At 36.7% G+C, this 23016-nt stretch overlaps 1 protein-coding gene across 1 annotated transcript; it reads right to left on the reverse strand.

Moving 5' to 3' along the window:
- Positions 1-451: 451 nt before the first annotated feature.
- On the reverse strand, positions 452-22548 carry LOC149775869 (uncharacterized). The gene is made up of 4 exons (XM_089943530.1): positions 22494-22548; positions 5748-5955; positions 1304-1766; positions 452-583 (listed from the first exon to the last, which is right to left on the reverse strand). The coding sequence occupies exons 1-4, from the start codon at positions 22546-22548 to the stop codon at positions 452-454; spliced, it is 858 nt and encodes a 285-aa protein (XP_089799656.1).
- Between the last annotated feature and the right edge of the window lie 468 nt (positions 22549-23016).

Below are 23016 nucleotides of genomic sequence, written 5' to 3' on the forward strand. Positions count from 1 at the left end.
CTTAAAAGTGCACCAGTTCTTTCTGCATCAAATTTCAATTATTTAAAAAGTCTGTTGATGCAAATGATGTAGGCGTTGGAGGAGTATTGATCCAAGAAGATAAAAATGTATATCATCAAGTACGGCTATTAAAAAAAGTGAACAATCATCAGAGAAATTGTTCCACAACTGAAAAGGAATGTTTGTCTTTGATGTTGTCTTTGCAACATTCTGAAGTGTATATTAGTTTATTTCTTTCTTTGGTTGTTGTATCCAGTGATCAGTCCCCTCATTTTCATTAAACAAAAAATGTAAAGTATAGGTTGTGGAGGTTGAGATAATACTACAAGAATACAGCAATGATATTTGATGTCAGGGAAAAAGATAATAAGGATTGAAGATGAACTCTATGTGAATGGAAGTAATATATTGCTTTATTCTGTGTAATTCATACAACATTTAGTTTTAACTACTATAATATCACATGCATATTTGAGTTTGATGTAAAATAAAGCATTATTGTGTACGATGATACATGTTCTTTGAGCATTCCATCAACAATCATCTGCCCACATGTCAAATATTCTTCTTTCTGTGCATCTACCTGCAAATGAAAATAAGAAAGGTTAAGAACAATTACCATAAATTCACTTTTATAGATATTAATTTGTGTGCTTTTAAAAAAAATGGACACTTTTATGAGTACTCAAATCTGTGAATGTGTTATGGTGTTTTTGAAACAATCAAAACTTATTTAACAGCATGAAAGAAGAGAATTCACAGTAAATGCACAAAATACACATGACAAACTTACATGTACATATTTAACTAAACAATACTGATTTCATCACATTATATTTAGATATTACTGTTAATGAACCCTCCCCCAATTTAAGAAATTAATAATATGAGCTATTTCTAGTAGTATAGTTTTCAGTTTTGATGATACATGATGAAATTTGTATTTACAGTAGCAGTCAAAGTTGCAGTATAATACAACTACTGAAGTAAAAGATACACATCTTTCAAAAACTAACACTATTCATAATGATACAACTAGATATCTGCTTAAGCATATCAGTGTACAAGTTTTGGATATGAAAGAAATATTATACCAAAGTTTCGTCTGAATACAGTAAATGATGTTGATAACATAATTTAAAAACTATGACAAAATTTTAATACTGTTGACAATGCTATTGCCATTGGATGTGACTACCTTGCCACAGTTGTGCCGGTGAGGTAGTTAAAATTGTATGAAGGAAATTTGAGAGCAATGTTAATGCACTGCAGTGTTATGCATTTTTAAATATAAACAACAAACCTGTGCTTCCTGGCAATTTGTCAACGCTGATAAATCAAGGTCTCTTTGAATGGGTCGTATATAGCACACAGCTTGCCCCAAGTTGCTTTCATCTGCCAGGTAAGCACTGGTGTATCCACCAAGTGGCATCTGAATCCTTTCTAAGAACACACGGCTGCTAATGCCTGACCTCGGTAATTCAAATCCCCCTCCAGATTTTAATCTGGGAAAGTTTTCTTCAAGTTTGGTCCTGAAATATGTGGGGTCACTGTCCTTACAAAAATTTATCTTTTTATCTCCTAGACCAGCATCATAAAGGTGCTTTTGTTCATCTCTGCTGGGAACATTGTCCTGAAGAAAAGATGGAAAATAATCTGTTAGTGTTTGTGAAAGCACATAAAAAACCAGACCCTCACTACCACCCAAAATGAAGTCCAATGTGGCATCAGCAGCAAAGATGAGAACAGTAAAGATCAGCAATATCCTTGATGTTTAGTACCCACCAACCCCAATTAGTCACAAAATTACTAAATGTCAATAGTGAGTAAATCTGTCCTGTCTATCATTCCATTACAGATGATACTTATGATGTGACTGTGGTATTGAAATCACATTCTGACAATGTCATGACAATATTATGAGTTTCACCACATTAAGCTTCTACCACAGAAATAATACAGGCATGGCAATATGCACACTTCTGTGTTTACAGTCACAATACATCTTGGTGTATCCAAAAATATTCTCTATATTTTCACTTAATGTTGCTACTAGTGTGACCCCGCTATAACACGGTAGTTGGGAGCCATAAAACCCGACCGCGTTATATGCAACCAAGTCAGTTAGCTGAAGAAAATGTACCCCCCCCTCAAAAATAAAAAGATGGGGGGTGGGGTTAAAAAATGAGGGCGGTAAAATACGTGCTTCGTCGGCACAGTTATCATCTTCAATTGATACATATTAAACGAGAAATACACCTGTAGTGAAAACAAAAGACATAATATAATAGTTTATTTAGAGAACCATGAATTGGTACATATACGTGAATCCCGTTTATATATAAATGTCTAATGTATAGCATGAATAGTATCAAGACCATGTACTCACCTGCGAACCTCATCATATACATTGAATCCACAATACATGTGATTCCGTCGAAAATATGCACACACAGCTTTAAAATATTCATTAATTTTGTAACGGGTCATATTGGTCTGAATTCAGTGGAAAAACATAGCACAATCACGTAACGAATGACGAAGTACATTTACTCTAAAGTACGTTCCAAGTCGGTAAAAGTTAGTTTGCGTTTTAAGCCATCGTTGGCATAAACATTTTCCCTACAAAAAAGGAAACTTTTACAGAACAGTGAACGTGTTCCAGTCACGTTGGAAAATGCAAAAATCCATCAGATTCAATCACTTTTATTTAAGTTTGGTACTGACATCCTTTGAAGAAAAGTTCTTTGCTAATATTGAAAGACTGTAGTCGGCTTTCTTTGATGAAGGGTGCATGCGCTATTGAGGTCACCACTAAAGGATAGCTTTGGAGAACCAAACGAATGCCCCATTTCTTATTGTGGCGGCAACATCAAATAATTGAGATTGGTATTTTTTCCATTTGCTGAGCACGTTTTCATAACAGTTGGTGCTTCAAAGGTAATCTGTTTCCTTTGAAATTTCAGCAAACTATTTTATGTGGGTACATTTTTAAAAAGGAATTGGACGTCGTTTAGACTATTCTAGTTACTCTCCCTCCATGCCTACTGAATAAACCAATAAGTAAGATGTATTTTCTTTTCTTTGTGGTAGCAGCGTGATGCTGCCTTCCACGCATGCGTCTGAAAATTAACAAAGGGTCAACGGACGATAGAGACACAGGTGTTATTACAGAAAACGTGAACATTCTGAAGAATTTAATTCTGAGTGAAACGAAGAGGAATTTTACTTACCATCCACATACAAATGTCAGTCTTTGTAAATATATTAATTACTAGTGAGCGGCCAAAAATCCGATGGAAGATAGATTACGAGACAATGCCTCGTCCGGTTGATCTCCGTTACCAGAAATGTCAACAACAAAAAATCGGATATTTCACAACATACAGAACTCATGCTAGATGTCAGTTTAGATGGTTTGTCAGAATAGACAAAGAATATGTTTATGTAACAAATGATAAATTTCAGTGCATTTTATATCCAGTTTGCGGCTTCCTTTCATGGAGCCTCTGAATTTCTGCACTCCAAACCAATGGTTGTATATGAAAGTTTAAACAGCCAAAAATGTTGCCAACAAATAAAAAAAGTCACATGGTATGTTTTGCAGCCAATAAGGAAAAACAATCCAAGTTTGCGACATTGGCGAAGACCTACGCGATCCAGAATAAACTTTTTATGCATTTTTTCTTCTTACTTTTAAGAAGAAAAAAAAATTATTTTTCATGTACAAGAAAAATACATGTAAAATTTCAGAAGCCAAGCCCCGATCATCTTGTATTATTCATACGCGATCTCTTCCCCAAAATGAGAAGCAACTTTTTACGTTTTTTTTTTCGTTCTTTATTTAGAATTTTTTTTCTGCACAAGAAAAATACATGCATATGAAATTTCGGGAGCCATGACATGACCACGTTATATCCGAATTCGCGTTATAACGGGGTCACACTGTATTATCTGATAGTGAACACAGTTTAGGTGTGGTGAAGTAGGTCAGAGTGTTTAGAAACCTGGGTCTCTTTTTTAATGTGGATATTCCTATGGTGTTCCTTTAGTCTCAGTTGTACACTACTAGGACTAGACATACTGCATTGGATGAGAACAGACCTGCCAACTCTTACAATTTTTCCATAAGTCTTACAAAAATTACCCGTAAAATACGGACTTACGACATACTAGCAAAATCTATGGAAAAATTATTGTTGCAGAAAAATCTAGATAATTGGTTCATCCGCGTTTTATTTGTATCTGGGTTTCATCTTAGAATTAGTGTAATTAGTCAGGAAACCAGACTAACTTTACAGCAGCACCCTAGATGCTTTAAACTGCAACTATTTGTTCATGCGAAGCGTCTGCATGATCAAACTGTAGATTATAGAATTTTTAAAAATGGCATCCAGATAGTGATGCATGTTGAAGACAAAAGGGAAAATATGTTTCTAGAAAAGTGTTAATCAACACAGAAGAATAAAAAGGAGTATTCATATTTTTGTGTATAAAAGCTGAAAAGGACACAATTATGTCTATTGGACACCTTGTGCCAATCTGAGTATGTCTTGTGGCAGAAGGTATCATTGCCATCGTCATGTGAAATGGAAAAGAATTTCCAAGCATGAAGTAAAGTTCAGAGATAGCAAAAAAGCCAATGAGCTGCATAGGGTTTGGAACTAGAGTTTGTGCAACTGTACTGGTGGTAAATAAAGTCTACGCACACTTTACAAACTTTTCAGTTGAATATAATGTTCATTGTCGATACGCTGAACTGATGACATTTTCCAGTTTTGCAATAGCAGTTATTAATATTTTGCTATACCTTACTGAAAACTAGTCAAACTTGTGGCAAAAAAATCAACTACCTTACTGAGATGGACTCATCAGGGTTGGCAGGTCTGTGAGAGACAAACTTAATGAGTCGGAGATAGAACATAGGTCATAACAATAAGATATTCTCATGCTATATTCTTCCTGGTATCTCCATCACCCAAAATTGGATGTATCAACAATGGCTCATTGGTTAGCATGCAGAACTCATGACCGAAAGGGTTTAGGTTAGAATCCTCCCAATGGACCAGCCTAAGTCAGCTACTGTGGTGTGTCCTTGGGTAAGGCACTTTACTCCAATTGCCTTTTCATTAAATAATGAAACGGTGTTGCTGTGCTGATAAACACCAAACCAAACCAAACTGGATGGGACTGCTCCTGTGGCCTAACTGGTTAGAATGTCTGCCTCTGATGCAGTAGGTCACAGGTTCGAACCCTGGATGAGTCATACCAAAAACCTAAATTTTTTTTACTAACAGCTGCCTCACTAGGTGCTCAGCATTAAGAGGATATTGTTAGGGCTGGTCATCCTGGTGTAAGGATAATGTGACTGGGTGGGACATCATGCTTCATGTCTGCAGCATGATACCCCAGTGTTAAACATCACTATAAACTGCCACACTGCAGACGTCATAGTGATATGACTGAAAATAATTTAAAGCTATGTTAAAAATCCAAATCACACATACGTGCACGCACACACACTGGATAATTATACCTAGTTAAGTGTCATACAGAGCTGCTATGAATTGCTGCCAAAAATATTAAGGGACATTCAGAATTTGTGTTTCCATATAAACAAAAGGAGTTTGTTCAAAGTGAAAAAATCTATGATTTAAAAGAAAGTTGGGTTTTTCTTTATATCTCAGATGTGCTTGCTAACAAGCTGTGGGTCCAATATGACATGGGTTCCATGGCCCTGCCTTTACTGTTTCCCCATCTTGGATTGGGGAACCTTCCAGCAGTTCTGGGATGGCTGTATGGAGCAAATATATTTTGTGTAAATTTTCGTTAATCTCTGTAATATGTCTTGGTGTTGAGCCACCTGTGGTACTTGCTGCACATAGGACTGTGGTAGCTGAAGACAGGGCATCGGCAGCCTTCCGCTGCAAGCTGCTGATTGTTCATCATCTAAACCTAAAACAACAATAAACTGGATATATTATTAGTGAAAAAGGAAAACAAAATAATGGCCAAAAAATAACTATTTGCTTTTAGGTGAAAACTTGAATGCAAGAAACCCTATCAAAAATCATCAACAACAATTTATTGTACTAATTAGACTGCATAATGTTTGATTTACTTGTAAACATTAATTGTATCCCATCTTTAGCATATGGACTACTTGCAAATGAAATAGAGGTAATGAATTGATTGAATTATTGATATGTGATTATATTACACCAATGCATGAAATATTAGATAGTACCTTAAAATGAGGGCTGAAAAGTTAATTAAGTCTGTTTAGTTTAGTTAATCTTGTTCATTACATTTTAAAAACTAAAGGTGAAACAAGGTGCAATATACTGAAAGTGCAATGATCAAAAAGGCTGAATATACAAAGGTATCTAAAGCATGACAAGTAGGATACAGTGATCTTAGTTTGGTGTGGCCAAGTCACTTTTAATATGTAATGGATCCCAAGAATGCACTCCAGGAAATTAAGTGTAATACAAGTTGATAAATGAATTAATCAATACTATATGAGCAAAATGATTAATGTCTTGCTCCATTACTGGAGTTTCCTTAACATTACTGTATTATCATCTTAATTACTGTACATTATTATGTTTCAGGAGAACCCTTCAGACACAGAACTAGATTCAACTTTCAGGATGAAATGAAAGAAAGATTTTTTTTTAAAGATCAGACACTATGAAAAAACACCTGACACAAAATCAGACCAGCAGATGGTTCCATGATTTATTTCAAATAAAATTGGCAAATACCACATGAGTTGGCAAACTTAACTAGCCAAATTTCAACTCAGGTTCAGATATATATCTGGTATTTTTGTAATGGTCAAAACATCAGAAATTACAAATTATAATCCTTTTCATGGTTTCTGCCAATATTAAGTGCAAAAAAATTATTTTATCACCTGCAAAAAATTAGATTCTTCAAAACAACAGCACTTTTGTACAGCGAATACAATGAATATGAATCGGGTAATAAAATGTTTAATTTACAAATTTATTTGGTACATAGGAGGTTCTGTATGGAGATATTGTAAAAGGATTACAAACACACTATCTTTTCAAAACTGAAGACTGCGTGAGATAAACATGCTTAAAACATTCAAATGAACAATATAACAAAAACACCAAACAAATAATTAATATCCTTTCCATGATATCACTGGTTTCCAAGTTTTCAGTATTTTACTGCCAAGCACCACCTATCACATGCTTATCACCATACACTGGATGACCATAAGTTACTTGTTCTGCATCATCAGCTGGATCTATGAACATCAGTGTTTCCAATAATGGTCATATCCCATGTTCTCAAATAATATCTATATCTTTTTAAAATCTACATAACTGTAAACAATCTGTTTGCCAGTTGTCATCTTAAATATCCTGTGATGTCATGCAAGAGTCAGATGACATGATTATCATATTGGTCAAGAAACAACAGATTGAATCTAAACATACGAGTCAAAATGTAAAGTATGTTAATGTTGTTTTCTGCAAGTTCTGATAGGTTTTTCAATTGACAGGTGTTGACTTTAAAACTTTGTGTTACTTTATCTCTTAGCACATTAAATGTGCATTTAAAACTTATTACTGGTATACTTTTGTTTAAAAATAAAACCATTTCCTAAGCATTATTGACAACCGATTTAAATAATGTGCATTGTCAAAAACACATTTATACATAAATCATCAATAAATCTACATGAAGAAATCAAAAGAAGAATGCTCTGGTCACAAAATCTTATCAGAGCAAAATACAACAGTAACAGTGTAGGAGATGACACCATCTGTGAAAGAAACCAGGCTACAAATAATTCAAAGAGCAAATTTCTGACATCAACATTAGTCTAGTCTTCAATTCATTTTGGACATAATTATTAGGTAAAAAAACAAAAGTGTACTTCCAGTTGCCTGACTGTCCCAGTTTTTTTGTTGCTGACCATAGCACTTTTTCCCCCAGGGTAAAATCAAAATTCCCAAAATATATTTGACCATTTAATTGAGCTGGTTTTGCCCAGTATTTGTAGTGCTTATTTTATATATATATATATGTGTGTGTGTGTGTGTGTGTGTTTTAAAAATATAAAAAATACATACTGCCCTAATTTCAAACCAGTGCAATAAGTAACACACATTTCTTCTTCTTTTTATAAATGCTAAACTTAAATATTGTTAAATGTTTAGGTCAATATTTACAGGCATCATCAATATCTGAAAAAAGAATTCAAGAGATGTTCACGTAAATAATATACTCATTAATATTCTCAATATATCACTCTGCTGGGTTTTCTTAACATACTTTCTCAACATTCATGTGAATTTTAAGCAACATATACATCAGGATCCCAACATTAGGATACATATATGCCATCACAGATATTTTCCCGTATTAATGAGGTATCAGAGTAACTCGTCTTTCACAACCTGGAATCTACATGGTGTCTGTTTAACAACCTTTTCCCACAATCATCTTTTTGAAACTGGAAATTAAATGCAATTAAATAATAATCAAAGAACAGTAAATAGACATATATAATACCTTTAAGTGTCTTTAATTACTTGTTTGCTGAATGCTAATATTAAGACCCGTAATACTTTAGTACTCTGGGCTAAACACTTCATTCAAGTTCATGAACATTTGGCCTCCTGTTTCCAAGTCTGACTAAAGACCCCAAGACAAAGACTATCCCAAAACACCACTAAACTGTCCAAAAACACTCTCACCTACCCAAGGTATATGTTATACAATTATAGTGAATCGAACAAAAAAAAATGATAGTGATCAGTAAAATTCTGAATTGAGTTTTTTCCCCCATGTTTTTAATCACCAAATGAAAGAATCCATGACTACCCAAAAACAGTAAAAGACTATCCCAAAACACCCTCAACTACCCAGGACACATGTAGGCAATTAAATAAAATCAAACCAAGAAAAAGGACAGTGATCAATATAATTATCAAGTAAGATCAATTGTGTTTTTCCCCGTGTTGATAATTATTGAATGAAAGACCTCAAGACATGGCAAAACTATCCCAAAACACTATAAGACTGTCCCAAAACATTCATCTACCTTGGATACATGTATACAATTACAATAACTTAATGAAATATGCAAGTGTTGGTGCATTCTCTCTCTGTCTCTTTCTGATCATAGATAATTCTAATTAAACCACTTTTAAATGACAAAGAGCAATACACTTAGTAAGTCAGAATCATGTGCCACTACATTAATATTTCAAGAATTCTTTTAAAGTTTTTGTTTTTATAATCTTTAATGTGATAAAAGTGCAGTATGCTGAATAATTAGAACCTAATGGTTCTATATTTAGTTTTAAAATTCTTTATGGACAAAATTCAAAATTCATAACATCACAAGAAATGTTCAGTTGTTATTAAGGCAAAAGGAACAGCATGCAAATCAAGACAATGACAGCATCTATTGGACAAAAGGACAAAAATGCACTGATTGCTTTTTGCAGGACTTTAAATGGGAAATGGTAAATGTATATACATGTAACAGTACAGTAATACTAAATGACATCAAGAAGGAAAGGAAACAATGACAAAAAGTAATATATATGTGTGTATCTAATAAAAAAAGAAAAAAAATCCCTCCAAATGTCAATAAAAATGGGCCATGGAAAGTGTACCTCCTTGCAGTGTGGCCTGGATACATACTGATAAACGAAAATAAAATGAGTATTCAATTACTGTACAGTGCATTTGGTATTTATATATCCATACATAACAGAATGATTTTACTCAATGCTTAGAATCAGAAGCACAATAACTCTTTCATTGTTGTGGGTGACTAGGTAATTGGCTTAAACATTTCTTGGATTTTTAATTTTCAATTTTGGAGTTCAGTATTTAAGATTAAATGATTATCTGTTCAAATGAAATAATTTCAACATTAAAACATAATTTGATGTGTCCTGGGGTGTTTTCAAGAGTGTTTGGTGCATCTTGGGGTGATTAGTGACTCCCCTCGTTCCCCTTACAAGCTGTTTATTTAGGCAGTGCGATGTACAGAGGCTCATTAAAAAGAAAATTATATGTTTCCATCAATGAATAGAGGGCTGGGGTGTGTGCTCCAATCTTTATTTTATGTGCATTGATGTTAATCTGAAATATGTTATTTTCTCCGGAGCATATGTGCAATAGTATCACAGGAAAAGACTGACTTCTGTGAGGTGCATCGGGGCCCAGTGGTCTAAAGCACTCTCCATTACAGATCACCGCCATCTCACCTCTGCGTGGGGTCGAGTCTTGGATTCAGCCAATGCTGGTATGTGAGAAAGTTTGCCAGTACCTACTTGTGTGTTGGTGGTTCTTTCCAGGGTTTTCATTCACCTTTAATATGAGCCACCATGTATAGCCTATTGTGTGTTGAAAAATGGCATTAAACCCCACAACAACAACTGTGAGGTGTATAAAAATGGGTGACGTACTACACGATCTTTATGACCAGGGCTCGTCTTATGAAAGCTCGTGAAGAAAAGAAGGAATATATCATTGTCATTTCTGAACCATACTTTTCTAAAATAACTAATATTTCCAAAATAATGAGATATCAAGATGAAAGAAGTATATTTATGAAAACGTGAAAGCCAATGCTTAAGTGCGTCAAAACTGGGGAGTCTATGATATGACAATACTGTAGTGTAGGATGGTCCAACTGCAGGCCCGCGGGAATCTTTTGTGTGACCCGCGCTCATAAAAAAATAAGTTCTATAATTACAGCATATATAAGCATGTATGGCCCGCTAGCTTTACATTTTTGGGTTCATATGGCCAGCGGGGTTGAAGATAAATCTGGTCTAAGACCACCTAGTCCTACAGGTAAGACATAGCACATGTTGATTTTGTTTAGGTAAGCCCAAAATGTAAATATCAGCGTCAGGTCTTACCTGTAGGACTAATGTTGGACTAAAGATCACCATGATGTTGTGATGGCGTTTTTGTTTTCTTAAGGTGCTATAAATCACTTAGAGCTTCGAAAAAGCACATGGTTTTAAAGAACGGTTAAAACTTCGTTGCTAACTTACACTTAAAAAAAGACGGGACTGAAAGAACTACAAGTTGTTTTCTTTCCACACGTAGATTTATGAAGTTCTTTAGGTGGCAGGGTCCAGTTTCATAATTTGGCCCCTGGCAAATTTCTTAACTTAAGGCTATGGTGTGACTTTTTCAGCTATTATTGTTTACTATTTATAGATATGGATATACTTGTGAACTAGGTGTTTTGGGCTTGTGTTGTTCTTGAAATTGATGTCAGGCATGTACACCTTCCATAGTTGCTCTGCAGTATGTTGATAGTGAAATACCAATAGTTGGCTAGGAAGAAGAGCTAGCCTCCCATAGCAGTAGACACGTGGGTTCAAGGCAAGCCGAGTATCTCAAAAACGGCTTGGATGACAACTATTCTGAATTGCATCAAACTATTTAGTAGACAATGTTTTTCAAAATTTTCATTCAGGGAAAGGGCTTGCGTTTGCACTGTGAGCACTACATGCTGTCAAAAATGGCATTTGGATGTGAAAAATGCAGGTATAAAATAGTGGTTGGGGTGCATAAACCTCTTCTGCTGTGAACTGCCATTGACTTCTCTGGTCAAGTGAATACTATTCTTATGCTTTGCTTTAATATAGGTATCTAAAAATATGGACCTTTTTGACCTCACTTGTGTATTTGATTTTTTATGATTTTTTATACTAGGTCGCTGATTGCGGCATTAAATTTTGTACATAAAAACTGGACCCTGCCCCCTTAAGGAAAATTGATCATTTTTTGATGGTGCAGTCAGCCACATCTATTATACTTTTCTGTTTCTTTGTGTATATTTAAATAATTTGTATGCATTAGCTTTATTATATCTCCTTCCTTTTTCCACTTATTACTTAGTGTTGTATGTGATGTTCTTTGGAGAGGGAGGTAACTGTGTTTTGTACCTCCATGTGAGAACTGTTTACATCATGACAAAATAGCATATTTTGGATATAACTTACTAAATATGGGAACAAAATGGTAACCATAATGTATTGTCTTGCACTTTCTGTAGCTGTCAAGGTTTTGCACCTCTATTTTTATGAATACTATTCACATTTCAATACAGACACACCTAAACAATTGCATAGCATGTCAACATGTATTCTTTAAAGTAATTTAACTCCACAGGAGCAGATAGAATTCAGAGGAATCATACATAAACATACTGTTGTGAATATTGAATGTCACCAGTGGAACGGTCTTAGAAATAATGATGCATATGGCATATTACTTGGTATATTTTGGTGAGAAGAATGAAAGTTTTAGCACACCGACATAGTTTCTACCTTCATGACCCCACTCTGAAGTTGACATAAGAGATTCATATCTCACACTTGGGTGATAATATAAAATGTTTCAATGTTATGTATATATCTTGAAATTTCTAGGTTCAGTTAACAAAGGGGGAAAAGCTTAAAATTAAGTGGCAGCTTCATGCATTTGACAATGCACATACAGTTTCTCCTCTGAAAGTCTTATGTTTTCACTGAATGTTAAAAGTACATCAATATCACTTGTTTCTTTTCTTTTTGCAGGTGTCAGTTTGCATAGTAAGAGATTAGGATTAATCGGTTAGTCATGCTGAAAGAAACAATAGCTTCAATCTCATCCGGATACTCATTCTGATCTAAGTGCACAAGAGAGCGACTTTGACGGACACTTAGCTTCTGCAGGAGTTGTTTTATGGTACGTGCTTATCAAAAGCCAAGCTGGTGATATGCTTTTTACCTTTAACAGGATTTTCTACTATAAATATTTGTTCTCTACCTTATCTTATTATTTACTATGATTTTGTAAACTCCAGAAAGCATTAAAGTCAGTTGTAAGTAAATTGGTGTCTGAGAAGAAATTTCTCTCTTAAACTGTATTGAGTAATTTGTATATGTATGGTCAATTTCATTGGCTATGTATCAATGAATTTATTTGATATGTCACTCTTTGAAAGTTTTAGGGTCCTACACATCAGTATATCAATATTCCAGCATTGTCTAATTTTAATTGATTAAACTTTGACTTTTCCAGACTAGCTAGACTTGTGTTGCGATTACCCCCCCCCAATATACACTGACACAACACTGATGTTGCTATTAGCATCTCCAGAATGATAATGAAAAGTTAGGAACCACTTCTTTTATATCAGTCTAAGAGTACTTCTAAAGCACATGATTTACTTAATGTGTGATTTCTTTAAGTTTGCTAGAAGAGTTTAGAGAAACTTTTCACTTCTGTCACTGACACCTAACATAGCATTTCTGTTATTCCCTCCTAAAATGTATAACTTCCCGATCTCTTCTTGACATTCATGAAACATTGTAAAGGAATTTTGATTTTGTACTGATGCTATGGTGGTAAACAAAGAACAAAAGCATTGTAGGTTGCAAACAATTTGAAATCTTTCAAGAAATGCAGTCGGTCATAATTCACAATGTAAATAATGCAGTGCTTTTTGCCGCAAAGAGGTAACTTTTTTAAAAGCATAATCCTTTATACCATTGTACTAGATAATGTCTAAATATGTGATATGTACACAACTTTTGACATAAACCATTTTGAGCCAAATCCTTAAGGTGGCAGGGTCCAGTTTCGTAATTTGGCCCCTGGCAAATTTCTTAACTTAAGGCTATGGTTTGACTTTTTCAGCTATTATTGTTTACTATTTATAAATATGGATATATTTGTGAACTAGGTGTTTTGGGCTTGTGTTGTTCTTGAAATTGATGTCAGGCATGTACACCTTCCATAGTTGCTCTGCAGTATGTTGATAGTGAAATACCAATAGTTGGCTAGGAAGAAGAGCTAGCCTCCCATAGCAGTAGACACGCGGGTTCAAGGCAAGCCGAGTATCTCAAAAACGGCTTGGATGACAACTATTCTGAATTGCATCAAACTATTTAGTAGACAATGTTTTTCAAAATTTTCATCCAGGGAAAGGGCTTGCGTTTGCACTGTGAGCACTACATGCTGTCAAAAATGGCATCTGGATGTGAAAAATGCAGGTATAAAATAGGGGTTGGGGTGCATAAACCTCTTCTGCTGTGAACTGCCATTGACTTCTCTGGTCAAGTGAATACTATTCTTAAGCTTTGCTTTAATATATGTATCTAAAAATATGGACCTTTTTGACCTCACTTGTGTATTTGATTTTTTATGATTTTTTATACTAGGTCGCTGATTGCGGCATTAAATTTGTACATAAAAACTGGACCCTGCCCCCTTATATGCTGCCGGCACACAAAATTAGTGCCGTAAAGCAATCTAACTTCCCGTGAGGAGCATTCATTATTTTCATTGAGGAAAAACAACTTGGAAATTTAGAGCGCCACCTGTTGTCATAATGCCATGCTAATACTGTTGTATCAAATTATGACAACAGATGGCGACACGAGTTGAACAAGAAAGACGATACTGACAAAATTAGATTGTTGCAAGGCCAAATTTAAATGAAATCAGGAGTTAGAATGGTGTAAATTGTAATATGGCAAGTTTATAAACATAATATAAAACTTGTAATAACTGACATAGCATGTGCCATTCGACATATTAGAGAACGAATTCAGCGTCAAGCAAAAAAGCAAGATACAATGACGCAGATGGAAAGTAGATCTAAGCATTTGCAACTAGCCCTTTACAGTGTGCATCAATGAAGAATACAATATACATGGATGGAATTACGAATGTAGCACTTGCAAGCAACCATTTACAATAATGCAGAAGGAAAGTAGCATTTGCAAACTGCCACGTACAGTTTGCACCAATGAAGAATACAATATGCATGGATAGAATTATGAAAGTAGCACTTGCAAGCAGTCATTTACAATAATGCATCAAGGAAAAATAGAAAATACAAGCATAGAATTATGGCAGTAATCCCCCTCCATAGATAGACGGATTAAAACCCGATCCCGTTTGGTCTCGCGTCTGGCACGGGAAGAACTGTGTCACCGCGATTCCTGCCTACATTAATAACATCTTACGATATACATGAGGGCATTGGGTCTGTTCGATGTTACCAAGACCCCCATCATTACATTACAGCGGGAGGGTCACATAGTGGATTAAACCTGGTATCACTAAGACTTTCTTTCTTTGACTGAGCCTGGGCTTATAAGAAGGAAAATATACAGATATCTGATTGTCATTATGCTGGATCTACATTATCATCCAAACAAATGGATAATTTCGTAGGTCTAACCCATATTTTCAAGATTTGTGCGAACTGGGGTATAACCCCCGTCCCAAAATGTGTGTGCTACCTTAACAAATTAATTTACTTAACAATAAAGACAATTATGTTGAGTGGCCGAGTTTTCTAAAGCGCTCTCCGTTACGGATCACTGCCATCTCACCTCTCTTTCTCTGCGTGGGTTCGAGTGTAGGATTCGTCCAATGTGGATATGTTAGAAAGCTTGCCAGTAGCTTCTCGTGGGTCGGTGGTTCTTCCCGGAGTTTTCCCGGGTTCTTCCTCCACCATTAATACTGGCCGCCATGCATAGCCTATCGTGTGCTGAAAAATGGCGTTAAACCCAACAACAACAACAATTATGTTATTTTCTTTCTATAATATCTTCAGTCGACACATATAATGGTTCTGAAGAAGTTAATACAGAACGATAACACGATCACGCAGTAAAACGCTTCAAACCATACTTTACGTTCCCACAAGTTGCTTGATTACTGATTTGAAACAAATGTTAAAATTTATTTGTCCGTCTTGTAATCCCATGAAAAAGAAGTTGTGGTGATAATGTCTAGTTGATAGAGTATTTCAGATCTAGAACGTACAGACCACATTCATTCAGCACTAAATCCTGTGCCGGTTTCTTATCCTAGATTTTCCTGAAAAGATAGTTGGATGTACAATACTTAGCGTGTATACTTGAAAGAATAGGAAGAAAGAATCATGAAATTAAAGATATAACTCAAACATGAAATTAAAGATAGATCTAACTCAATCATGAAATCAACGATAGATCTAATTCATAAGGATATCGACCGCTCCGGTGGCTTAATGGTTAGAGCATCCGCCTAGGAATGTTGGAGGTCGCGGGTTCGAACCCTTGTCGAGTCATACCAAAGACTTATACAAATGGTATTAGTAGCTACCTCGCTAGGCGCGCTCAGCATTAAGAGGTTAGGACCGCTCCAGTGGCCTAGTGGTTAGAGCGTCCTCCTCCTCCGATGCGGGTGGTCGTGGGTTCGATCCCCGGCTGAATCACACCAAACACTTATATAAAAAAATGATACAAACAACTGCCTCCGTTGGCGCTCAGCATTAAGAGGATAGTGTTAGGACTGGTCGGCCTGATGTCAGGATAATGTGACTGAGTGGGACATCATACTACATGTCTGTGGCATGATGCCCAAGTGCTAGACATCACTATTAACTGCCACACTGCAGATATCGTAGCGATATGACTGAATATTTTTTAAAACTACGTTAAAAATCCAAACTCACACACAGCCACCCAACCACCCACACAGATATAATGAGTATTGTCAGTCTTAGCCTACCAGCTTAGGTGTTGTTGCTGCTTTTCAATAGAAATTAATTAATTAATGAACGCCATGTTATCGATATGTTTTTCTTTTATTCGTTACGTTCATCCGAATCAATATGCAAATAATGATATTCTAATTGTTGTAATCATTGGTCTATATAATAATCCCATTAATTTGATAGAAGGCGGGAATAACTACTGCAATTCCCCCACGTCGAGACCGCACAGCTATATTATGTAATAGATCATTATGGGATACAATCGAAATCAAATAGTACCACACACCTCGTTGCTGAACCGATTGAAATCAAAACTAAGCAATTGTTAAAGGAACATCTCGTCCTATTATTCCTGAATAAACCGCAAACTGCGTTTGATCGCTGACAGTGAAGAAGAGTTAAGCGGGACGAAACGGAAAAATCTCCAAGTTGCGCCTCATAGTATGAGGCGCCGTAGCGGACACAAGTTGGTCCAATCAGAACGTTGCCGTTGAAATGTTAATGTCATATGTCCAGAATTCCAGGTTCACATGTTGCATCAGAACTCCTTATCCTTAAATTTCCATTTTCCCGGTCGAGATTTTAAATTATATCTGTTGAATTAAACAGTAGTGGTTGAAAGTTATATTTTCTATGTCGAGGTTTTAGACTGTGTCGTTTGAATTACACAGCCGTGGTTGAAATTTCAATGTCATACGTCGAGAATTCCTAATTTACGTATTGGTTCAAGGAGTTAATGTTGAAAGTTTCATATGTTCAGTATTTATATTTCATCTGTTGAATTACACAGCGCTGGTTGAAAGTTCGATGTACAATGTCGAGTTTTTAGATTGTATCTTCTGAATTACACGGCGGTTTTTGAAATTTTAATGTCATATGTCGAGAGTTTCGTTCCAGTTCGTATGTTGAGTGTTTAGATTGTATATGTTGAATTACACGGCGGTGGTTGGACATTTTATTGTACTTATCAGAATTTCTATTTTTATATGGTGAAATGATGTGTTGTTAAAAGTAACATTACACAATGTCCACTTTTACAATTCAGAATAATATCGAGTATTAAGTTGCATCTTTCGTGTATTCAATTATGAGGCGCCATTACACTTCATGCATTTACAGTTTGAAAGTTACCCTTCACAGGTCGAGAATTACTCTTAATTTATTCACTAGTTGTCGCTTTCGTGAACGGACCGCGTTATTTTCAAACAAGGAGGGTGCTTCTCGTTGTTGAGAAATTCAGCAGATGAAATCTAAATACTCTCCATATGAAATGGAACTTTCATCACAAACAGTTGCATTCAACGTGTGAATTATGGATTCTCGACATGTGATATCGAAATTTCAACCACCGCTGTGTAATTAAAAATATACACGGATAAACGTCGACATAGAAAACAGAACTTCAAGCCAGCACTGTATAATTCAACATATAAAATCTAAAATCTCGATCTTGAAAATGGAACTTTATGAACTTGCAATTTGATCCAAGACGTGTTATTGGATTTATCGACATACTATATCGAAATTTCAACTACAACTTTCTCATTGGACCAGCCTTTGTCCGCTACGGCGCCTCATAGCTATTGGAGTATCTGGGGTGCCACTTGGCGGTTTAAAAGCGATACTCAAGACAAACTGTGTGCACACTGCTGAATGATGACATCCAATCGAAATTTAAATCGCATAATAATACATAATAATACAATAATACAGTGTGTGTGTGTGTGTGTGTCTATATATATATATATATATATATATATATATATATATATATATATATATATATATATATATATATATATGTGTGTGTGTGTGTGTGTGTGTGTGTGTGTTGTTGTGGAGTTTAACGCCATTTTTCAGCACACGATAGGCTACACATGGCGGCCAGTATTAATGGTGGGGGAAGAATCCGGGAAAACTCCGGAAAGAACCACCGACCCACGAGAAGACACGTATGACGATGTCCCACCTAGTCACATTATCCTGACACCAGGCCGACCAGTCCTAACACTAACCTCTTTACGCTGAGCGCCTAGCGATACAGTTGTTAGTACTATTTTTATAAGTCTTTGGAATTACTCGGCTGGGGTTCGAACCCACGACAAAGTCATCTTTCAGTAGATGGTATGGTAATTGTTGTGAAAACTTTTGTTCTGTACATAATCGCAAATATTTATTCAGCCATTCCAAATCCATCAGCAACGGTTGGAGCAGAACTAAACAGTACCTTATTTAAATTTTTATGGTGTGGTAAAGTAGAGACAATAAAACGTAATATCCTAGTATCGTAAATTAAATGTGATATCCTAGGGTCGAGAATTAAACGTGATATCCTAGTATTGAGAATTAATGTGATGTCCTGGTTAAGAGAATTAAACTTGATATCCTAATACTGAGAATTAAACGTGATATCCTATAATCGAGAATTACACGTGATATCCTTTTATCGAGAATTAAAGGCGTAATCCTAGCATCGAGAAATCAACGCGATGTCGCTGTATCGAGAATTAAACGTGAAAGCCTAGCTTCGAGAATTGAACGTGAAATCCTAGCTGCGAATGGAAGAAGAAATTTATTCATTCATGTGTTATGTTAAGATAATATGTGTTTAAGATTGCAGACAAATGAAGATGGAGCTTGAGAGAATTCAGTCATTACAACTATATTAAGAAATAAAAAGGATATTTAGAAAAGGAAATTTGAAGAATTAGGTAAGTTCATCAAGACCGGTTTTTCAGATGTGATTTTAGCAGTATCTAAGTGAAAGAGTCCAAATTAGTATTTATTCCACAGTATTTAAAATTTTTTTCCTCCTAGAAATTTCTATTAATACAAATTCTTGACAGAAGCCGGCATTGAAATTCTTAATCATTTATTACATAATCGCTGCAATTTAATACATTTTGAAATGACAAATCGAAACATTAGATTCAGTGATTTCTTAAAACACTTTTCTTTAATATTCAAAATTCGAAAATCACGGAAAGATGCTAGAAAAAAAAAACATTTAATACAGAAGAAAAAGGATGAAACAATGAAATTGTGTAAATAAAATTCACCGAAATATACTTGCAAAGATCTTTTTAAAAACGTTAAACTATTAAAATACTACTAAGCAAGAAACTTGCATGCAAGTATTAAATAAAAATATAAGTAGTGAGGAGTGGTCTCAGATTTCTATTCAGCCGAAACTTTTTAATAATGATAAGAAGTTGATACCTTTTAATTTTAAAATAATACATATAATTGTCACTAATAAGTTTTTGAACGAATTGATGGTTTAGACGATGACTAATGTACTTTCTGTAATTATGAAAGTATGAAATATCTCTTCTGTCACTAAGATATTGCTTCGAAGTTTTGCTTCTGTTTTATTAAACATCTTTTACCTGGCGCCCAAATGTTGTATATTTGTCCAAAAACGAAATAGTTTTCGGAAGTAGAAAATTTGACATTTTGTGTACTTTCTTGCCCTTTTTGTTTAGCTAAATATTATATTTACAACTGCATATTTAATATGCAGAACCATTTTATTTATGCCTTTAGACAAATAGTTATTAAAAAATTCAATGCTAATTAAATTCAAAAATAGGAGTAATTTATTTAAAAAAATGGACCTCAATCATGAATATGTTACTTGTATGAGATTTTGTATTCTTCTTGCAACTGGTTATCTTTATCTGGTTTTATCGATGGTAACCAGAAACAGTAGTGTAAAATTAAAAAGTCTACATTCCGTGCTCTGGAGACTTTTGCTGCTCTAGGTGCTTTGTAATCTGACAACAGGTTTATTGCTTTCTCAGTTTCAGTCAGCGTTGAAGGATCGGCAAGTGATATATTGATATCTACTTGGGGAAGCCTCAATGACTGGTTTGAGGCTAACTCCGCCACACTCATGTCAGCCATAGAAGAGCGTCGCAGTGCTCACCTGCAATACAAGCGATACCCCTTCCAGAAGACACTACAGGCATACAGGTCTACCAGAAGCAAAGTGCAGAGATTAGCACGTCAGTGTGCCAATGAATACTGTATTCAGCTCTGTCAGAGCATCCAGTCAGCAGCTGATATCGGAAACATCAGAGGCATGTACGATCGCATAAAGAAAGCAATGGGTCCCACGAAGAAAATGACAGCACCACTGAAGTCTGCCGCAGGTGATACCATCCACAACAAGGGCAAGCAGATGGAGCGTTGGGTGGAATACTACTCTGAACTGTACTCCAGAGAGAACCACGTGACCAATGATGCCCTCAACGCCATTGAAAACCTCCATCTCATGGCCGAACTATACGAGTAACCTACTGTAGCCGAACTAAAGAAGACCTTTGAGAAACTGTCCTTAGGTAAAGTCGTAGGGATGGATGGCAATCCCAGCATAAGTCATCAAGTGCAGCTGTAGCGTGCTGCTCACACACCTGCACGACCTCCTTTGCCAGTGCTGGGATGAGGGTGCAGTGCCTCAGGACATTAGAGACGCCTACATCGTAACCCTGCACAAGAACAAGGGCGACAGAAGCGACTGCAACAACTACAGGGGCATATCCCTTCTCAGCATCGTGGGTAAAGTTTTCGCACGCGTCATCCTGACCAGACTGCAGACGCTTGCTGACAGAGTGTATCCAGAGTCGTAGTGCGGGTTCCGCTCAGAGAGGTCCACAATCGACATAATCTTCTTCGTCAGGCAACTGCAGGAGAAATGCAGAGAACAACAAAGACCCCTCTTCATGGCCTTTATAGATCTCACCAAGGCATTCGATCTGGTCAGCAGAGACGGACTCTTCACAATCTTGGAGAAAATTGGATGCCCTCCAAAGCTGCTAAGCATGATCCAGTCCTTCCACGATGACATGAAAGGCACAGTGCAGTACGATGGCTCAACATCCAACCCCTTTGACATCCGTAGTGGAGTGAAACAGGGCTGCGTCCTTACCTCCACGCTCTTCGGCATCTTCTTCGCATTCCTGCTCAAGCACGCCTTTGGGACGTCCACAGAAGGGATCTACCTGCACACGCGATCAGACGGCAGACTGTTCATCCTGGCACGACAGAAGGCAAAGAGCAAAGTGAAGCGAAGTAACCATCAGGGACATGCTCTTTGCAGACGATGCTGCTCTAGCCACCCACACAGAAGCTGAGTTACAGCGTCTGATGGACCGCTTTGCTAAAGCATGCGATGGGTTTGGGTTGACCATCAGCCTAAAGAAAACAAACGTGATGGTTTAGGACGCGGATACCCCAAGCATCACTATCAACAACTACGAACTTGAGGTGGTCAATCAGTTCATGTACCTCGGCTCTACCATCACCAACAACCTCTCGCTTGATGCTGAGCTCAACAAGCGGATCGGAAAGGCATCAACAACTCTCTCTAGGTTGTCGCATAGAGTGTGGAACAACAGCATGCTGACCCTGAGCACTAAGATCTCCGTGTACCATGCCTGCGTGCTAAGCACTTTTCTGTACGCCAGATAAACCTTGACTCTGTATGCCTCACAAGAGAAAAGACTGAGCACCTTTCACATGCGATGCCACCGACGCATACTCGGGATCACCTGGAGCGATCGAGTAATAAACAACGAGGTGCTTGAACGTGCCAAAATTCCCAGCATGGTCACACTGCTCCGCCAACGTCGTACCAGATGGCTGGGCCATGTACGTCGGATGGATGACGAACGGATTCCCAAAGTCATTCTTTATTTCAAACTCGCCTCTGGCAAAAGGTCGATCGGACGGCCACATCTCCGCTTCAAGGATGTCTGCAAGCGCAACACGAAAGACATTGACATCGATGTCAACACCTGGGAAGAGCTTGCTCTAGACAGGTCAAGCTGGCGACATGCTCTGATCACTGGTCTAAAAGCCGGCGAGGACAAGCTATGATTGCTAGCTGATGAAAAACGATCGCAGAGGAAGAAGAAGCAGCTCCAACCAACACCAGACGCTACCTTCAAATGCAGGAAGTCAGCAAGGACTGCCACTTCCATGTTGGACTACATAGCCACAGCAGACGTTGCACGACCATCAACCGGGACATCTCTCATGGGCGCACTTCCATCGTCTCTCGAGACTAACGGATGCCAACACACTTAGGGAGTAGATCAGCTGCCTCCTTACTGATACATGATTGTTGATTGAGCATTTTGTTGAAATGGTATATTCGTCTTTGAAAAATATATTCTTTGTCAAGGAGCAACGTGTTGCTGCCAATATCCAATATTGGAGATGTTCCAGATCACTGTGGTCCGTTGATTGTCTTCCGAACATCATGGCAGATCTTCATGTCATTCCTATCTGCATAGGACTGAATCTCATCTGACTTAGTGCTAAGCCAAGAGTCTTGCAACTCTATGCGTTTGAACTTGATAGTCCTCCTGATATTGTTGAATTCTACCTTCTTAGATGATGAAGCGCTATTGTCTAACTGGGCCTTCTCCAGCCACTGTTTCTCATTC

The sequence above is a fragment of the Sinohyriopsis cumingii genome, chromosome 19, assembly GCF_028554795.1.
Source record: "Sinohyriopsis cumingii isolate HCF-2022 chromosome 19, ASM2855479v2, whole genome shotgun sequence".
Taxonomy (NCBI): domain Eukaryota; kingdom Metazoa; phylum Mollusca; class Bivalvia; order Unionida; family Unionidae; genus Sinohyriopsis; species Sinohyriopsis cumingii.